The 20995-nt window shown below is 39.5% G+C and overlaps 1 protein-coding gene across 11 annotated transcripts in view; it reads left to right on the forward strand.

Annotated features, from left to right (window-relative positions):
• Window positions 1-20995, forward strand: part of LOC110982488 (growth factor receptor-bound protein 14-like) — a 185968-nt gene that overhangs the window by 163800 nt on the left and 1173 nt on the right. For 6 of the 11 annotated variants that reach the window (XM_087148304.1, XM_087148303.1, XM_087148302.1 and 3 more), the window contains one exon: window positions 279-20434. In XM_087148304.1, coding sequence (XP_087004430.1) covers window positions 279-419 — 141 coding nt within the window. In that variant the 3' untranslated portion in view covers window positions 420-20434. Of the gene's footprint in view, window positions 1-278; window positions 20435-20995 lie in introns of those variants that run through there. The other 5 variants (XR_015428223.1, XR_015428221.1, XR_015428222.1 and 2 more) reach the window with 4 other exon arrangements.

Consider the following 20995-nt stretch of genomic DNA (forward strand, 5'->3'; position numbering starts at 1 on the left):
CAGAACACACAATCACACTGCAGTGTCTGAAAAATCAATCAGCTTTCTACATGACGCAGTTTATCACTCTACCATTTGGTTTGTTCATTTTCAGTATAAACCAATTGAACCCACTGTATTCTATACTCTACTGGCCATTATTCTGTTACTATTCAACTGTGTAAGTTGGCCATTAGCTGCTTTGAAACATGGGTCATGGTGATATCGCTAGTTTGATGCTCCGATACAGCTTCCTTTCTGCTCATGGCCAATATGTTTTTGTTTATTTGTTTGTATAGGTTGAGAGTTGTGGACAGGTTTTCTTTACCTTAGACGAAGGCAGCACCAAGTTCACTGATCTGATTCAGCTGGTTGAATTCTACATGGTCAATGCAGTTGGACTGCCAACACCCTTACTTCATGCATGCTCCTCGGTTTGATGTAAATATGCATCATAGAATTTCAAAAGAATGGGTTCATGTGTCCCGGTACTTTGACGACTGTAAGTTTATGGAACTTGCAGTCTGTGATGAGTGAATATAAAGAATATAAAGACGTAATATAAAGAATAAACACTGCTAAACATTATGCACTTTCTGGCTGGTTCTTATGTTGTATTCTGAAACACTCAACAGATGAATGAAACAAATGATTGCAGTATTTTAGCATAAGGTGCAGAATGTCTTACGAGCGTTTGACCATGGTATCGTCTGCTTGCTAGGTATTCAAAAATGTCCATTTTCTATTAGTCCCTATTTTAGGGCCATTTATGCCAAAATGTATTATTAATTTTACTTTTTTCCTCTGAATTAGTAGGCCTTTACCTTGGGACATCCGAAAACAGTGCTTTTAAGAGGCACAGCTGATATTTGTGCCTTCCAGTAAAAAAAAAAAAGTCAGTTTGCTTTCTAAATAAAAACTTGTACTTGGGGCCCCTGTGCCCCAAAGCCAGTTAACGTCAGATTTGCTTACCCGAAAAAACTGCTGAAGCAGGTTTTTTATTCTTCAACCTTGCAGCTGTGCTTTTATCCAATCAAGCATGGAGCATCAATAGTACATCAACTGCAGAAATGAAAAAAAAAATCCTCTGTGGAATAAATAAGGTAAATTATGTGTGTTTACACATCATCCAGCGTCAGGTGGTTAAATATGGTCCCAGCATAAGCTATTTCCATATTTACAATCTTGAAGGATTGGCAAACAAGGGATAACAGCATTGCTTTTGCATCCGTGATTTCCATTGGTATATTGCTTTGAGGGCTCCACCAAAATGCTCTGTGGCCCAGTTTTGAGGCAATCATGAATTTAAAAGTCTATTTATTCTCAAAGAGAAAGCCTTCTTTTCAATTAGAGGACAGTCAGTTCTTGGGCTCTGATTTGAGTGGTAGATGAGCTTTCTGTCTTAAATTAGCCTCTCCGGTGCAGATTTTGCTGACCCTACCCTTTTCAGCCAAAGTGGAGTAGTACAGCAAAACTCTCATATATTTTATGACAGAAGCACCAAATTCGATTCAAAGCTAGAGTAATGCAATATAACAGTGGTTATTGGGAAAATGTAAATCTAGCTCGAAGGATTTATCCTAGTTGGAGAAAAGGAGCGGTTAACTCTGGTTTCCTTAACCACAGGAGAACACAGGAATGTCCACACTTTCTTTATATGTACAACAGGTATTTCCGAGTGTATAGGGGCATGGCATGCATAGTGTGGACCTCTGCACAAAAGAAGTCCACATAATGTAGGGTGCAATGGCGTTGTGTGGGGGTGCGCTAATACATACCTATTGTGGACTTGTGAACCAAAGATGTCTACATGATGCAGGAAAGGAAGACGTCCTGTGGACTTGCACACGTCCACAGGACATTTCCCCTTCTCTGAAAAAGAAGTTTAGAGGCATTTTAGGGTAGGGGTCATCTGTCTCAAGAGGAATAGCCGAGAAAACCTTGTACAAAAAGGCATCTGAAGATTGTGTTCCCAGTTCAAGAAAAATGAGTATTTTCCCCGAGTTTTCTTAACTGCACAAAAAGAAAGGAATGTCCACCGTAGGTATGTAAGGTAAGTGTGAGTGTCCAGAATATTCTTGTCAGCATGATAACTTGAGAATAACCTTTCATATGAACTTCTAATTTGTTTGCAGATTGCTCTTGGTAATCTTAAGAAGTCTGTTTAATTTGGATCCCAAAACACAAGGGTCAATGTCAGAATGGCTAAAAAACATAACTTTTGTCCGTGCAATAACTCGGGGAATACTTTGATTTTTATTAACTTCATATTTGGTTTGTGGATCAGTGTTGGTGATACTAAAATGCCTATTGAATATTGGTCCCAAAAGATCAAGGTTGAAATAGCTAAAACAGTAAAAATCTTGTCAACATGATAACTTGAGAAATACCTCGTGTATAATTTTCAAATTTGTTTTGCGGACTGCTATCCATAGTTCTGCCAAGCCTATTGAATTCAAGAATGAAGGGTCAAGGTTGCAGTGCCTAAAACAAAAGAAATCTTCGCAGCATGATAAATTGAGAAATATTCTGCGTATGAATCTACATTTAGTTTGTGGATTGCTATTGATGATCTTAAGATGCCTATTGCATTTTGGACTCAAAGGTCAAGGTCACAATGGATAAAACAATAGGAATCTTGTCAGGGAGATAGCTTGGGAAATATGTAGCACAGAAATTTCAAATTTGGCTTGTGCATGCTATAGCTAAGCTGACAAGCCTCTTGATTTAAAATCTTGAAGGTCGAGCAATTTCCTGGCTATATCCAAGGCTTTTTCTCATTAAAGGGTTTGGTCACCCTTAATCCTGTGGCTCATTGTGCAATGAGCACAATGTAATGTGCATGTGCCATCTTTGTTGCGATTGGCATACTCAGCCAAACTGAGAAACGAATATGCAATACAAAAGGGTCAATTTAATCCACTCCTTTCTTAGTTGTGTCGGTACAAATATTTTGTTGTTGTTGTTGTTCACCTCTTCCACTAACATATAGAAGAGATATTTACACAAAATAGTGTTGACATGGTAAATTTTACACATCACAAAATTTGGTTAACATTCTCTCTAAAATATTATTTGAAATCATAGTATTCAAAATAGTGCTAAATGAAACAAAATTTAGAGTTATCCTGGGAGGCATACATTTTTTTTTATTTGTAAGCCTGTGGCACATCAGTTTAGATTGATAGGTTGATGCTTGAAATATTTCTTACAGATGTTTGGAACGTAAGGCAGTGCTCGTATCCACTTGCACTTGGTGCAGAACAGGTGGATCTGGCCAACGCATTGTCGGAGGTTTCTTCAAATTGTTGTAAATAGTGCAAATAAAAGTGCAAAAATGACAAACTCTAGGAACACAAGACAGTGTGGCGATGGTATCGTATCCCAGCAGTACTACTGTATTATTAGTCAATGCCAGGCAATCATGACATTTTTTAAATTGCTCATTTCCATGACGGTGACAGTGTACACTGTAATAGCAGTAGGCCTACTCACTAATCTTGAGCTCATGAGTTCAAAAAGTTCAGGCAGGATCTTAACTGAATTTGGTAGTCGTGTACCAAAGGTCAGAATGAGTACCTCTTTTTTCCCGATTTTGGGATAAAGGATTTCTTTTTGTTCTCTTTTGGCATTTTAATTCTTTTTTGGGGGGTGAAGTCTTTTTTGCAATTTTGCAAAAAAGGCATTCTTTTTGTCCTTATTTTAGTTGTTCAGGCCACTGGCTGAAACAGCATTTGTTTTAAAATTTGTCTTTTTTTCATAATTCTGTAAAAAAGCATTCTTTTTATTTTTTGTGGGGGGGCCTTTTTCAAAACTAGTGCTTTGTTATTATCTAATGGACGATTCATGCTTAAATCTGTTATGGTTTATTTTTTCCGAATTCTGAAGAATAAAAGGACTTTTTATTATAACATCCAATATGATGATGTCATCGGCCCCAAATTTCACACATGTGTTAATTGGGTTAAGATCATCATCCACACCAATTTTCAGACGATTGGAGGAGTCCATGGTTTATTTTATATGGATTTTTAATAATTAACTCGATATTAAAAGTTCCAAAATTTCCTAAAAAATCACTTGATGTTATTGTGACATTATTATTTTCACATTATCTTTGCTGTAAGGTGTGTGCTTGGTTCAACTTTGATGATGATCAAATGTAGTCGAGTAACCAAAAAGATGCCTCAAAAACATGCACAAAGTCAGCAGGCTGAAATAAATATTGACAATCAATAATAAGTGACTTGATGACGTCCTCATAATACTGCTTAGATTACAGGCAAATATTTCGCAGCTGTGGACACAGTAGCCAATGCACAGCATAAGAATGGGATTTTCGCGCTTACAAATATTGTAAGGAGGTTTTGTTGTCGGCGCTTCATCTGTGTCAAGAAGTACACGAGTTATGCACTCCATGCAGTCGACTTGTTTATAATATCCATCATCTAATGGACAATTCACGCTTAAATTGGTTATGGTTGATTTTTAACCAAATTTTTAAGAAGCTTTTCAAAGTAACTGCTGGTCTAATGATGCCATCCACCCAAAATTTCATACATGTCTTAAAAGAGTAAGTATCATCATCGACATCAATTTTCAGGCAATTTTGATAAACTTTGCTGCAGGCATCTATTCAAAATTCATTTTTAAGAGTTTTCAATCTGTCACCAGAGGGTGCTTGACAATTACGTGACATCATCACTAGACGATTTATGAAGAATACTACCCCCCAACAGAGTAACGCCACTGAAAGCAAGTTGATACCCGTTACCACTTGTAAACAATAAGCCCACTTCCGGTTTCGACCAGAAGGAAGGGTCACATGATTTGACCCAAATGAGATATATTGAAGACCAAATTATACTCTGCCACTTCATGCAAACAGAATGTTGTGGGAGGCCATGGTTAAATTTAAGCAGAGTTTTAAAAATTTAACATTTTATTTATTTAAATATTCAAAATTTGATAACTCACTTGATGATGTCATCGTGAGTTATTATTTTAGTATTCTCTTTGTTTTAAGGTTTGTGCTTGGTGTAACTTTGATGATGATCACAGATTGCTAAGTTGCCAAAGTGGTGCCTTAAAACGTGAACAAAGTAAATAGGCTGAAATAAATATTGAACAATCAATAATAAATCAAATGACTTCATTGTTCTAGACATACATGCATCTATGGAAAGGGTCCTTCATTGGTAAAGGTATGATGAAGATCTAAAGTTGCAAAAACACTAAAGTAATGGGTAGAAAAACGTGCACAAAAGGAGCAGGGTGTGGGTCAGAGAAAATGGAAGAAATAAAACTTTAGGTATAGTCTATCTTCAGGACAGAGCAAAGGGCTTTTTTTATTGCATTTTCTTTTTTTTTTTCTTTGAGAAAAAGGCATTCCTTCATTGGAGACACCACCACATTTGGATTTCTCATTTCTTGCCCAAACATCTATCTAAGAGGTCCCCAAGTTTCTAGTAATATTTTGGTGACCTCACGATGAGGAAATATTCAAAACCTTTCGGAGATATAACTAATTAAAGTTAGCACCCTTTACAGCATATCACCTTGTCTATAACATTTCCCATTCCAGCTATCTACAAAATTTCAGCTCAATCAGATATATAGGTCACAAGATGTAGGGCTGTAAAGAATGTACCTTTAATGTCAAATGACCAGTCACATGATGAAGTCCTTACGCCATCAGGCCAATATTTGTCAAAAGCTCTTCCCTTTCAAGATATCTGTAAAGTTTGAGATATAGTGCTGTACAGAGTGCACCTCAACTTCTGATGATGTCATCATTACATCAGGTCATTGTCCATCTAAATCCCTCCGCTTTCAAGATAAATGCAAGATTTGAACCCAAGCAGACAAGTAGTTCACAGGATATAGTGCACCTTTCACATCATGTTATTGGTCATCTCTTCATGTCATTTTTATGTTCACAAGGTCAATGATCATCTACAACACATCGTTCGATTGCAACCTGCCAAGTTTTAATGTAATTGAATATGTACAATGCAAGTGAATGTTGTATTCATCAAGAAAACAGTATGGAAGAAATTTTATTGGATGTAAAATAAGTTGGTCATTTGGTGTTTCATACAAATCAGTGCTAAACGTTGGAATAACATTTTGGTCATTTGGGACTCAATACAAAGTGATCTGACTTCAGCGCCACATGCATTTTCAGGGCCCCGAGTATGCCTCATGCACTTTACCTCACACACTGTGCGAAGTCTTCGTTATAGGCAGACATAATGTGTTCAACCACATTGACACCAATACACATTGTATAGTATAATGGGATTCCCAAGTAGGCAAATATAGTAAGGTGTAATTTTGTCATTGGCGCCTCATGTGTGTGAATAGGTGAGCCAGTCATTCACTTGAAGCAATGGACTCTTATGTTTTAGCTATCAGCTAAAGGGTATTTCATGCTTATGCTTCACACGATTGATTTTTTAAAGAATTTGATGACAAATGTGATGACATCGTCGCCCCCAAAATTCACGCAGGTATTGAATGGGTAAATGTCATCATATCCACCTATTTTCAGCCAATTCCACAAACCTTCACCAAAGATATCTGTTCAAAATTCATTTTTCAGAATTTTAAACCTGTCGGCAGAGGGCGCTCGACAATTGCGTGATGCTATTAGCAGGTTTTTTGAAGAGTGCAATGGAGGGAGTTTATTTTAGCGCCATCTGTGCATGTCTGCATCGAAACAGAGGCTCCGTTTGTCGCGCACGCCATGGTGTCGACGCAGTACATACAGTATCCAACATTTCTCCAACATTCTGTTTATGGCAAGTGCCAAAGTAAATTTGGGTCAATTCATCTTGTGTGGGTCAAATCACTTGACCCTTCCTTCTGGTCAAAACCAGAAGTGGGCTTATTGTTTAAAAGTGTTCATTTTGCGATATTCATTCATTCATTCATTCTAAAGTTACAGCAAAGACCCTAATACAAAAATAAGTACAGATTTATGTCATGATGATGTCATGATGATGATTTAATTATTTTTAAATACTCTGTATTTCATTTTTCCCATAGGTTGTACACATTTTTCAACTGCCAGACTTTGGCGCTCTGACTGGTTTCATATTGGTTCAGGCTTGTAGTCCTCCACGCAGGGAGGCCCCCCCCCGAACAAAATTGTCATAATAACATCATTAGGGGTCATGTGACATGAGATAAACAGTGCAGTTTTTTCTGTAGGTTTTGTACGTGTTTTCTACTACACACTATTTACCCAACTTAATGAGTGAGTAGCGGTCAACTTCGGCAGAGGATTACTATGAGAACAAAAGAGAAATCAGGTTTTCTTACCCTTCTTTGTTTGATTTGAAATATACCCAAGAGTTTTAGAAAAAACATTGAAGTCAAATGCAAATCATGTGACATGCATTTAAAGGTGCAGGTTTTTATGCATAGGTATTTTTAGCCCATTAACTTTATACGTGTATGTTTTCAAGGCACCATTTTGGTAATTAAGCGATCAATTGTCATCACAGTTACAGCCAACAAAGACCCTGATCTAAAAATTATGCAAAATTTATGACATCATGCTGATGTCATCTTGTGATTTTTTTTATTAATATTTGAATATATAATATTTTATTTTTCCCCTTAGGTTTTGTACACGTTTTTCTTCAACAGGCAGTTTTCGGCACTGTTATTGATCAAGCTGACTATATTTTAGGTGCGCTCTCTCAGTCCACCAGCCTGAGAAAGTTCAAGACAACAAATCATCATGTCACCTGACATGATGTTGAAGGGGCAAACTTCCGATCTCCATATCTTCTGAAGCTTGTGTCCAATTAAGTGGACACTTTGCAGGTGCCTAGAAACGGAAATGTCACAGACAAAAATTTGAACCATATGATTATGACATCATCATGCAACAGGTCATGTGACATAAAGAGTGCACTCTCCAAAGCACTATACATGTATTGCTGGATGTATGTGTCCGTTGGGTAACTTGTGGGTAGCTAGAAGGGATGTGTTATAGACAAATTTTACCTCATGTTATGATTTTAAGTTTAAGTCACGTGACATAATAAATGTGTACTCTTCAAAGCAAAATATCTCTCGAAGTACATGTCCGATGGGTTGAAACTTTGGAGATAGCTAGAAACAGAAGTGTGATAGATGAAAATTGACATTATATCATGTGGCATTGAATGTGCATCCTTGAAAGCACTATATCTTCTGAAGTGCATGTGCGAAATGGATGAAACCTTGCAGATCATTAGATAAGGAAGTATTATAGATGAGAATCAAAATATGTTGTTGATATCACGACAACATCATCAGGATACAGCTCTCATCACTTTAAAGACTCATCATTCAAAACTGTTTTACAATGTCACATCGTAAAGAAATGTCATACTTAGGTGGAAAATGAACTGAGAAGAATTGAGACAGAAACAACTGTGTTCATTCACAGAAGAACATACCTCTTGTTTAATTTTTTAAAGTGCCCCATTGCCTTCATCCCCTCTTCCCTCTGTGCTGCACTTTGCATGTGAGCCTTCATGAACTGAGAACAATCATGGGCAAAATACATATTGGCTCGCTTGTTATATTTCATTACACTTTCCACAGGCCATAAAAATAAAAGCAATAAATTCTAAATATTGTCAAAAGTTAGATCTTAAAACACTTAAAAATGATATTCTGCAAAATACAACACAAAAAAACAATTCCAATCCTATGTAAAAGGGAATAAGCCAGAGCCACCACTAGAAAATAGTCTTCTGCTTTTAACCTACCCCAAACAGTCACTGAATATGCAAACTCCTTTACGTCTGATTCAATTCGCTAAAACGTCTGATCAACTGTAGTGCGCCCTCTAGTCCCACAATGCATAGTGGAGTGGCCTCGATGTTCGTCTTTGTTTTCCTTAGCGTGATTCTAAATGGACATCTTGTTGACATCTTCGAGTTTATCGAGTTTCCGTTTCACTTCCACACCTTTGTGATATTTTGATTAAACCATAACATATTGTAATAAACGTGCATTCCATATTTATGAGTAAATGTGTGTATTTTCTTGTTTTGGTGGTATTTTTCTCTTATGTGCGTGCATTCTATAGATTGTTGACTATGCTATTATACTACCAACTGATATACAGGGTCAATGGAGTGACCCTGGGATTGTTGGGTTTCCATGAAGCGGTGCGAGCGATCCAATACCACGGTCCCCCTCGTCCCTTGGTCTATGTATAGGGTTAACCGGATGACCCCGAGTTTGTTGGGGTTCAAGAGGAAGTGCCATCATTCCGAGACCCCACATTCCCCTATAGACCAACAGGAGTCAGTCTGCAGAAGATCGAGTGGCATCTTTCTCAACTTGTGATTCCACAGCTCGTCCCTGCTGGCAATACCATCTTTGGTTCAATTCAGGGTTAGCCCTTGCCACTCTTCAAGGGTCTGAGCTGCAGTGCATGCGATATCCGAATGATCAGTTCCCCTACTTAACACCGAAGCATCGCAGTCAACGATAAGTGAAGCTGCGCACTCAGGGTCGAAATTTGCCCGGCTAGCTGAGTCTGGGCGCAACACTTCAACACCATGCGGGCACACCACCACCCGAGTCCGGAACAACAGTGCTCACTGGCTTCCTACACTGTCGGGGCTCCATACGTCACCCCGTCTTCTGGCTACCCTCTGTGCCTCTCTGGGAAGACTGCTTCTGCCTCTGCAGATCACCAGCTTTATGACAAACATCTTTTCACACAGAAGTTCGTGAAGGTGACGGAGTTGGAAGTTAAGCACATTGACACAATACATAAACTTAGCTTCCGTGAACCTTCACCTCATCAATCCCATCCTGATGGACGCCAGGTTCATCCCTTCAGCGTACCTGCCAACCTTGCCGAGTAAAAAAATCGTGAAATGTGTAATATTTTTTCAAATTTACAATGTCAGAACTACATGTACATTGCGCGTGTTAAAAAATGTGCATTACCTGTTGAACTTGTAGGAAAAATCATTTTGCTCTCCCATTAAGACGCACAGACATTATTAATGGGACACTTTGATATTTGTCTCAATGTTTTTACATTACCGGGGGCACATACAAGTACATGACATACATATGCATGTATCATGTTTGTGTTTGTATGTGTCATGTACTGTTATTTGATTTTAAATAGTTATTAATTACAAGTAATTGTTATTTATTTGCCTCCACCTTTGAGATTTGTACTTGTTGAACCCTTCACTTTTTCAAGCAGTTGTCTGGAGTGCTTAGTGGCATATCATGCTGTTCCAGCTGCAGCCATCATCACCCTCATCGTCATGAGTGCTCCCAGTGTTTAAGTGGACAAGCTTGATTTTAACTCAGTCTTCTTTTTTTGACAATAGTGTGAATACACTTTCACAGCCAGCATTACTGTGGTACATCACCAGTGATGCTTTGGCAATTTTCACCAATACATTGCATTTTGGTTTCCCTGTTGACATTTTTTAATTTGGGAGATCAAGTGCCAAGCTTTGTCCACTCTTGCCTCTTCCACTGGAAATGGCAGTTTGTCTACTTGATACTTCATGAATTGATCCTCCAACTCCTGTTTTTCATCTTCAGAGATAAGCTTAGGAAACTGTTGGTAATAGAATTCCCTCTGTTGAATCTGATTTTATGTCTTTTTGTTATGTCCAAGATTTTCAGCATTTACAAGAACCTTGTCCCCAAACAGGAATGCTTGGAGCATATACTCACAAGCCTTTGCATAGTACCTTCTTACACAGCTGTAGAACTGTTCCAGGTTACACAAATGTCCCTGTTTTTGTAAGTAGGCTTGGGCACACACACCTATATAGGGATCCTCATCACTCTTCTGGTTGCTTCTCTTTCCATAGTCAATATCATTCGTAACTTCTGCTGCTGTAATACACTGTGGCCAAATGAATATTATTACAAGGTCAGTGAACTGTTGAGAAATTACACTGTGGAGAAGATAAATGCAGGGTTCATCTTTCTGCAGAAATGTATTGGATTTATCAACCACTGGTATTGCTCGCATCAAAAAATAACAGGAGAGTTTAGTGTTTGGATCCATCATCACTTTGACAATTCTCTCTGGGTTTGAGCTAGGAGTTGGTAGTTTGGCAGTGCCATGAGTGGATGGTTTTGTAGAAGCAGTGAATGATGGTTTAGCTGACCTAGAAGTGGATGGCGGCTTGGCAAGGCTGGAGGTGGATGGTGGCTTGGTGAGGCTGGAGGTGGAAGGTGGTTTGGTGAGGCTAGAGGTGGAAGGTGGCTTGGTGAGGCTAGAGGTGGAAGGTGGCTTGGTTAGGCTAGAGGTGGAAGGTGGTTTGGTTAGGCTAGAGGTGGAAGGTGGTTTGGTGAGGCTAGAGGTGGAAGGTGGTTTGGTGAGGCTAGAGGTGGAAGGTGGCTTAGTGGGGCTGGACGTGGGTGGTGGCCAGACAAGGCTGGAGCCAGAAGGTGGCATGGAAAGGCTGGAGGTGTGTGGTGGCTTAGTGAGGCTGGAGGACTTTCCTTTCTTGGGAGCAGTTTCCTGCAGACCTTTTTTCTTTTGTTGACTTTCAAATACTAACTGGTGCTGAAAGTAGGGAAGAGCATCCCACTGCTCTAAGAGTCTTGCTATGCACTGTCCTAAAGACATCCACCTGGTGATTACATGTTTCAGTATATTATGTTGAGGTGTCTTCAGTCCTCTTTTGGATGGCTAGGAACTCTTGCTTTCTTTTAGAACTTTTTATCGAGGTAGCAGTAAATGTCCACGAGTGATTCATCCACCTTGAGTTGCGCTGAATGGCAAGCACACCCTGTTTAAAAATAAAACATTTGGGGCACTGAAGCTGGATATCAATGTTTTTAGATGGGACAATGTTGAAATACCTGTATCTGTGGGAATTGCTACACTACAAACTTTAATCGAGGTTTCTAATGACAAATAATGCACGAAACATTTTCTTGGTTTGAAAAGATGAATACACCTCATCACTGCACGTTATTGAAACACCAGCATGACAAAACTGACAAACGGAATGATAGAACAGGCCAACAGAACTGGAAAGGGCAATTTGGGGATGGTGACATGGCAGTTTCCTTTTTAGTTACTATATTTTTTCAAGATGTTTCAACTTTTTCAGATCCTGACCTTGACCCATCAAAAATATCAAAATCATGAAGGCATAGTTATCAACCTGAAATATAAACAGGGGGTGCTTGTGTAGTCAGGAAGGCAGCAACACCTTCATGTATCCCAAACATGACAGAGGCATTATCTGCAGCAAAACACAAGAGTTTGCCAGGGGATATGAGATTTACGAAGTTCTTATTCTAGTATTTTGAAGATGCATGTTTTCACCGATGGAAGCTTTGTTACACTGATGCAGAGAAAGTAGCACTGACATGGCTTTCTCAAGTGCCTCATCAAAATAACACACAAATGGGGTACAACTTAACATCTTTATAATTGGTACTTCCATCCGTCGCCATGCTGAAGGGAGCCCCAAAGGTGTCCACAAAGTGTGTCGATTTAGTATGACCAGATCCATACTTCTTTGCATTATTCAGATTAGGGAACATTTGTCTGAAAAGTTTACCTGTGTGATCTGCTAAAGCCAATGGCAGGCTATGTTCTACCACGCACTCTGTAAACATGACTTCTGCATTGATGACACTGTGATAGGATGGTGCAGGAAAAAGCTGTCAACTTCGCATAGGATTCCACGGCACTGCTATGGGATTGATGTTTCTTGGATTCCACATGCTTCTTGCCGTCATTAAGTCCACCATGGCTAATGCTAAAGTCAGTACTGCAGATCTTGCAAAATTCATGACGATTCCCATGTTTGGAGGCAGCAGTTACTGGGTAATTTTCCCGAGTATTTCACACTGAATAGCTGCAGTGTACATTGCTTCTGTGATATCATCAAAGCTGTCAGAGCTTTACTTTTGACTTTGTGGGCTTGATAAGCCACTTGTTCTCTCAAACCTGTAGTGTACCGTGCCATCGTACAGGAGCATAAACGTGTCCTACGTACGGTACACACAACACATGAATCTTCAGAACATGACTTAATCGGCATCTTGCATTAGTTTATGCCCACTGATGCGGTGGTAACCAGCGAAGTGATGGTATCTGTTTTTCGGAATGGTTTCGGGAAATCCCGATTGCGCAAGAAGTGGAAACACTGGTAAGGGTCACTTTGAGTATACTTGGTTACGTTGTACCAAATAGTGGGAACCAACAAGATTATCGTATTCGACGACTCGAGCCGTGTCCAAAAGGGGCTTTCAGAGCTACGGCTAGGTCTATTGTCTACACGTCTCTGCACATTTCCAATGGAGTGAAGACCTAGACCTAGCTCAAGACGACAGATTTGGATGTCTTGTTTAGAAAATGACTACCACACGTGAACTTAGCTCTCTGAAGGACAGAATATTGTCCACTGCAGAGAGAGTAATTGACTTCTCAAAACTGTGCAAAATTAAGTAAAATTTTAAAAAATCTGAAATAAATGGATCCAACAAACAATACAAAATTGATAGAATAAGTGTAGTTAAGAAAACAAGCAGACATTTTTCTGGAAAATAATAATAACGTACGGCAAAATCGCATTTCGGAATGCACCACCAGTGCGATTCTCTTCCTTTTGCCCCTTTTGTCTACACAGTTATCAGGCGAATCGCGGCTGTCCATCCTCCTCTCGACCTACCAAACCACCCTAGAAAAGCTTCAAGGGAAGAACTACCAAGTCGTGCTGCCCCAGACCGGGTAAACGTCTCTGACTATTCAGACCTGCCTCCACCTCACAATCCTGGACCCTTCAGCGGGCGACTTCAACTCTTCACAGGGTCTTGGGAGAAAGTCACATCAGACAGCTGGGTGCTTGCGACCATTCATTACTGTTATGCCCTTGAATTCACGAGTCTGTACCTATCCCCCGTCTGATTTCATTCGTACTGACAGAAGCAAACGACAGGCACTGGAGTCCGAGATAGACTCTCTCCTTCGGAAGCATGATATCCACCCGGTTCCCAAATCTCAAGCAAACAGGAGCTTCATTTCAACAGTAGGAACTCAACAGCTGGTGACCTATTAATAACCTCAAACCTCTGAACCACTTTATCTGCCAAAGGAAATTTCACATGGAAACCCTTCGGACGGTCACCCAATCTTTACAGATACCATGTTGGACCTCATCCGTAGACTTGAAAGATGCCTATCATCACATCCTGATTCATCCAACGACGAATACCTACACTTCCTATACAACGGAAACCTCTTTCAATTCACAGCTCTCCCCTTCGGCCTCTACACATCCCTGAGATTGTTACAAAGACGGTTACACTCACCTTTTGAAAGTGGGACGTCATGCTTTTCCAGTACCCGGATGAATGGCTGATCGTCAGCAGATCATTCAGCAAAACAGAGGTTTCTGCCCGTCTTACTTGCGACATCAACAATCATCTGGGCTTCATTATCAACCATGAGAAGTCAAATCTCACCCCAATGCAATATCCGACGTATCTAGGGGCATCTGTCAACCTTCGGCAAGGTATAATCTCACCAACGACCAAACACATCGACAACCTTCTCGACTGGATGAAAGTCTTTTCTACCGAGCAGTCAGCTTGATGGCCAGCATGGTGGACCTCATTCCAACTCTGCAGGCTGTACATGCATCCATTATAACTTCATCTTTTAGCTCTCTACTGGCCGAAATGGGACTCAATCAATCTCTAGGTCCCCATCTCAAACTTAATCCGCCCCCATCTCCAGTGATGATAAGTGAAGAGACACCTCTCTTTCGGAGTTCCCTTCCCAAGGTGAACCTGGAAATAACTATAACCTCGAACGCTTCTCATCTGGGATTTGGACCCTCCCTACCACCACTTAAAGTATAGGGAACGTGGAACCTCTAGCTCCAAGGGAATCACATCAATATACTGGAACTTCAGGCATTATTCAACGTACTGAAAGCTTTCCACCCAAGCATCATAGGCAAACAAGTCTTCATCTGTTCGGACAATTCCATGGTGGTGTCATAGATCAATCACCAGGGAGGCACACATGCTCCCTGCCTGCTGCCTCCTGATGAGACAGATGTTCCTTTGGGCCCAGGATCATGACATCGACCTCCAGGGAACCAACATTCCTGGTGTCAACAACTCCATTGCAGACGTTCTCTCTCTCTCTCGGGAAAAGGTACATCCCACGGAGTGATATCTGCTCACGACTATAGTCGGACAGATCTTTGCCGAATATGAGAAACCAAACATCAATCTTTTTGCCTTGGCAGAGAATGCCCAACTGCCAGTGTTCTGCACCAAATTTTACCACCCGCAAACCTGGGCAACAAATGCTCTTCAAATCTACTGGCAAGGGATGTTGGCCAATGCTTTCCTTCCAATATCCCTAATACCGGCAGTTTTCTCCTCCTCATCGCCCCCTTCTGGCCAGACCAACCATGGTTCCTGCATCTGACCAGACTTCTCATCCGGCTACTGGTGATCCTTCCAGACAGACCAGATTTCTCAGTGAAACTGGCACTCCTACTTGGAGTTACTTTCTCACAGCGTGGCAGTGAACTGAAGCATTGTCCATCACAGAAGGCCACATTTGTTGGGAACCCCATGGCTTTTGTCTCATTCCCGCTGGGGTTTGTCACCACGAAGCCGTCAGTTTCCTTCCATCCTCCTTTTTGTACCAGACATTACCAAACACAATGATACTCCAGACGACAGACAAACCATGGTTCCCACTGCAAACTCTTAGATGGTATTTAGCCAAAACCACAAAACTCAGAGGGACATCTTCATAGCTTTTCATTACAATAAAACCTCACCAAGTTGCGACAAGAGACACTTTAGCCAGGTGGGCAGTTTCGGCTATCAAGTTTGCCAACCCAGATTGGCTGAACTGTGTGGCCAATAAAATACTACACCTCATCAGAGCTCACGATATCCGAGCAGTTTCCATATTATGGGCCTACTTCAGGGGTGTACCGATGGAGGAAATATACAAGGCAGCATGCTAGAAGACCCCATCTACTTTCACCACATGCTACCTCACCAATGTTCTGCAAAAGGACTCCACACATGACAGAGCGGTCCATGGGCCACATTGATGCAGAAGGGTTCCTCATCAAAGCGGTCCACCTCTGGAACAACATAACAACTACAGTATTTGGCAGGTCCGCAATAAAGTTTGACAATTTCATACTCCTCTGGTTCCCATATTATGTAGTGCATCCTCGCCACACCCCCCTCCAAGGGCTCGGTGCTACTCTGCATATTTAGCGATTGTTTGGGGTAGGTTGAAGGCAGAAGACTCCTCCCCCACAGAAATTTGGGTCTGCTGTTGAATACCTATCCCAAACAGTTGGCTCCCTCCCATCCTTCCCCACTTCAGGTGCAGAGGGTTTTAACACCTGAAAAGGACGACAAACCTGGCGGCCATTCATGGGATTAGAGGGTGCACTACGTCTGATCAGAAGTTTTAGCGAATTGAATCAGACGCAAAGGAATTTACATAATTAGCGACTGTTTAGGGTGGGTATTCAATAGAAGACATTGCCCACATTTATGTGGGGGAGGAATTAAAGGCAGGAGGGGTTGCTGAGCCTGCGAGAGGGGAAAAAAATGGGGAAAAATCAAAGGAAATTCGGAAAGGGGAGGGAGAAATCACAGTGTGATACCAGAGCAGAAGAAGTAACAAACTCACATGAAAGACTGCCAAGTGGAGATAAAGAATTGGGAATATGTGACTCAGTACATCGTGATCAGAAGTAAGTCGCAAGGGCGATTTTACATGATGGCCGAGTAAAGTAGGGACGTGGGTAAATGTTGAAAAATCCATGTGGCAGGTTCTGTATAGTTCGGAAGTGTATGTATGTATGATAGGGTACCATCAACACACCATTTGAAAGCTTATGAAATTCACTTTCTGACCATACTCATATCTCAACTTACGATTTATTCCCGATTTCGATGTGTTGGGTTACTTATGTTCAAGCCATCTGCAACCAGCACAACGATAAGCTGACACTCAGATACAAAAATTGTAGTCAAAGCTGAAGTTGAATTTAGTTTTGTAAAATTCCAAAATGTGGGCCATGGAGGATGAAAATAAATATTCTGATATGACTGCAAGTGGGAGTTGATTCCACATACCAACAATATGTTGAAAATACCCTTTTAAGATTCAGAATGACGAGGGAGAAATAATTGAAATAGATCAGCAGATTTTTGGGTGGTAGGGTGGCCTTAATTTAAAGTTGAACTGAACAAAAGTATCAACAGTTATCGTAATGACAAGCTTTAAATTCCTGGACTTCTCTTCTTAAAGACATGGCCAAAATGAGGCTGACTGACTTGTCAAGGGAGAATGAGCATTTCTCGAACAGTGTGGTACTGATAAATTTGGTGTCCAAATGACTGCAAGAGATAACTGGAAAAACTCATGAAGGTTCGAGGTTTCTGGCTTCTTTAGAGTTAAAAAGCAATGGAAGTACTGACAAAATACTGACTGACAATAAAGTTGTATTCACTGTTATTTTTATCTGTATCTATACTTCACCATTACTTCTACTTCTGTATTCTCGCTTTGATGTGCTCACTGCCTAAAGAGTTTTTCAGCTATCAATCCTACTTTTTTGCAATCTCATCTTATATACTAAAGTAAAGCTAATTTATCATTCTCTTCAACAACCAACAGAAAATCTCAGATCAGGAACTGTTGAGTTTGTTACATGAAAGTGATTAAAAAAGTTTATTTTCAGTGAAGTTTTTGTTTTCATTTGACTGTATTAGCAGTTAGGTGTTTATGTTAGGTTTTCTCTTTCAGTGTACAGAAATGTCTAATGTACTGTACATGTACCGTGATTCTTCAAAGCCATGCAACTACTTCAATGTTGTGTATATGTGAATATAGATTTAAAGCAGTATTCTGTTCACCAGATTTTGAGGTACGTTTTTCAAATGTGTTTCAAAAAATATAACATTAATGAATTCGAAGTTTCCTCATTTAAAACAGTGAAACCATAACAATGAGAGGAAAGTTGGAGCTGTCTTGAAAGTAAAAACTTTATTTTCACTGAGGTTTTTGCTTTTTCTAAATACTTTTTTGTCCATTTGATTTGTTTTGAGTGAGCAAAATATAATACACATAATTACATGTGTTGTAAATGGAAAGGAAGGTACATATCAAAAGTAGGGAAACTATGAAAACAAACATATACCTCAACCACGTGTAATTTTAGATTAGAGTAAAACAGTTAACTACATTTTTTCTGCATGTCTGCGTACTTGTAAAGTTTATAAAAATGATCTCTATTAATAATCTTTCTTTTGGTGACAGGAACAGATCTCCATTTAAAACTTATTGATGCAGCACTTTTTATGGCTTAAAATTTAAGCATTAATACTCAATAGTTTTGCTGTACGTTCCACATTGTAGAATTTACTCAGGGGTAGGGTTATCAAAAATGCTCTAGTGAGCCCAATTTTCACAACAGAAAGCTCATCCACCACCCAAATTAAGGCTCATGAAAGCAGATGCAAAAGAATTGGAAACAACCTCATTTCTCTTCCCTTTGTCTATCCTATCAAGATTGTAAAAAGCAGAAACAGCTCATACTAGGACCATATTTGAAATTACAGTGGCTGAAAATATGATATAATGGCTGTGTTTTTAAAGTGGTTTCAAAACTAATTGTTTTGAGAAATAGAAAGGGAACTTCCTGGCTGTGCCACCTAAGAATACTGGTTTTGGACCTGCCAAGGTATTCTGCTACAGAAAAGAATTTAGATTAATCATATTTTTTAGAATAAACAACCCTGGGCCAGAGACAATGTCCAGTACTTTTCTCTCTAAGATGATATCCGACTGCCAGTTCTGATGTGTTCCTCCAAGCATAGCTCTCTTGAGCAACTGCCACTGTGATAATGGATAGCGAAATGAATTAACCCTAATGATCCCAAACCAGTCAAATTCCAACACCAGGGTTTGTTAGAATCTGTTAGGATGAATACTGCTCTGGTATACTGTGTTTTATGTGGCATTAGTGCAACTGTTTATGTACGCAGTTCACTATATGGTTACGAGGTTTGAAAGGATATGGAAGGTTGTTAGTAAATCACCAGAGGGTTAATAAAGTTGATTTCAATCACTTTGGTTAATTATTCTATATAACGGGTTCTGCCCTTACCCAACGTATATTTATAAGCACTGTATGCTCAGTGCTTGTCCGAGAGCTTGCAAAAAAACCTCACAAGCTTACTCGGGTGGGACTCGAACCCACGACCTCCTGCTTACTAGTGCAGATGTCTTAACCACTCGACCACCGAGCTTGCCGGGGTCGGCTGGCCGGTCGAGTGATTAAGACATCTGCACTAGTAAGCAGGAGGTCGTGGGTTCGAGTCCCACCCGAGTAAGCTTGTGAGGTTTTTTCGCAAGCTCTCGGACAAGCACTGAGCATACAGTGCTTATAAATATACGTTGGGTAAGGGCAAAACCCGTTATATATAATTAACATCTCCCCAACGCAAAAATACATCTTGATATTAATTATTCTAATTATTCATGTATTTCAAAATTACTTGTCATGTGCACTGGGGGGTATGGTCAGGGGTTAATCTCCCATCCAAGTCTTTCAAAATTGTTTGACTGCTCTATTTTGTATTCCTGTTGAAGAACAGTCTTACAAACTTAGAGGTAATTGTGTACTCGGATTTAGTTGCCAAGTATTATCTATAAGGCTGTTCACAAAGAAATAATCTCCCATATTTCCAAGTAAGTGTTTCTATAGCTAAATCTTATCCATGTACTTTTGAAAGATATGCTCTAAATAATTGGGTCATGTAAGCGGAATAGAGTTGTCTGAGTAAGTCATTTCATAGTAAAAATTCTTCTTTCTCAATAGCTGTCTAATGATGTTAGTCATTTATAAGTGTTCAAGGAATCCAAATTTTTCACCCACTACTATGTATCAGTGTTCAAATGAGTGTTTTGTGTGTATAAAATACAAAGTTCACAATTTTGCTTTTATATGTAGGCCTACCTGGTATATTCATTTTTGTGGGGTGGGAAGCCATGATCCAAATATTAGTATACTTAAGTCAGTCATGACAGTAAGTACAATATGAACAGAACTTGTAAATAATCTGGTGGAATTTGTGTACATGTAGTTATGAAAAAATGTGCAAAGGTTTAAAATATAATATTGCAGATTTTGAGATGACAGATACTGTCGTTATTGAAATTATGGAAATGGTGTCTCACATTCTGGCAGGACTTATATACTACATTGAGCAGTTTTGTTATTGTGCTTGTTATTCGGCTTATTTATTGTCATTTGACACCTGTAATTTTTCGTAGAAGGGTTTCATAGTTGGTTTTGAAACTTAAGTGTCTTCTGTCACAGTGTAATCTCGGCGGATCAACCTTGTATTAAACACATTACATGATAGTAATATACTCATGTGTCTACAAGTGTAAACATTTTTGAGATTTTTTAATTTTAAGTATTTTGGCACACACAGTTTCAACATTATTTAAATGTTTTGACAGTTTCCTATCCAGTTTGGACCAGTTTTCCAGCATTGGTAATCTCTAATTTAAAAGAATGGAAATTGATTTTAAAAAATAGTAAAAGGGATCAGTGGTATGTAGGAGTGTGTCCCCGAAAGTTGAAAGTTGTTGCTGTTTCTTAAACATTCCCAAATCTCTTCTGTTTATGAAACAGCAAATTGGGATCTTGTTTCAGGTGTTCCCTTTTTGGATCATTTATTTCTGTTGAGTAAAAAATTATACAGGTTCTTCGAGTCTGAAAAAGATTTCCTGCATCTGTTTTGTCTGAAATAAAAATAAAAAGTAATTTTGAAAAAAAAAGTACTCTAAGAACAAAGTGCCCAAAAAAAATGGGCTTTTGATCAGAAGAAAAAGAATAGGAAACAGGATGTTCTATGTCTGTTTGCAACAAAACAGGGTTTTTTCGCTTTTCATTGAAAAACCCATCATCGTGATTGCATATCTGCA

This window comes from Acanthaster planci, linkage group LG17 (assembly GCF_054643075.1).
Source record: "Acanthaster planci isolate LZ-2023a linkage group LG17, COTS_SCS, whole genome shotgun sequence".
NCBI lineage: Eukaryota > Metazoa > Echinodermata > Asteroidea > Valvatida > Acanthasteridae > Acanthaster > Acanthaster planci.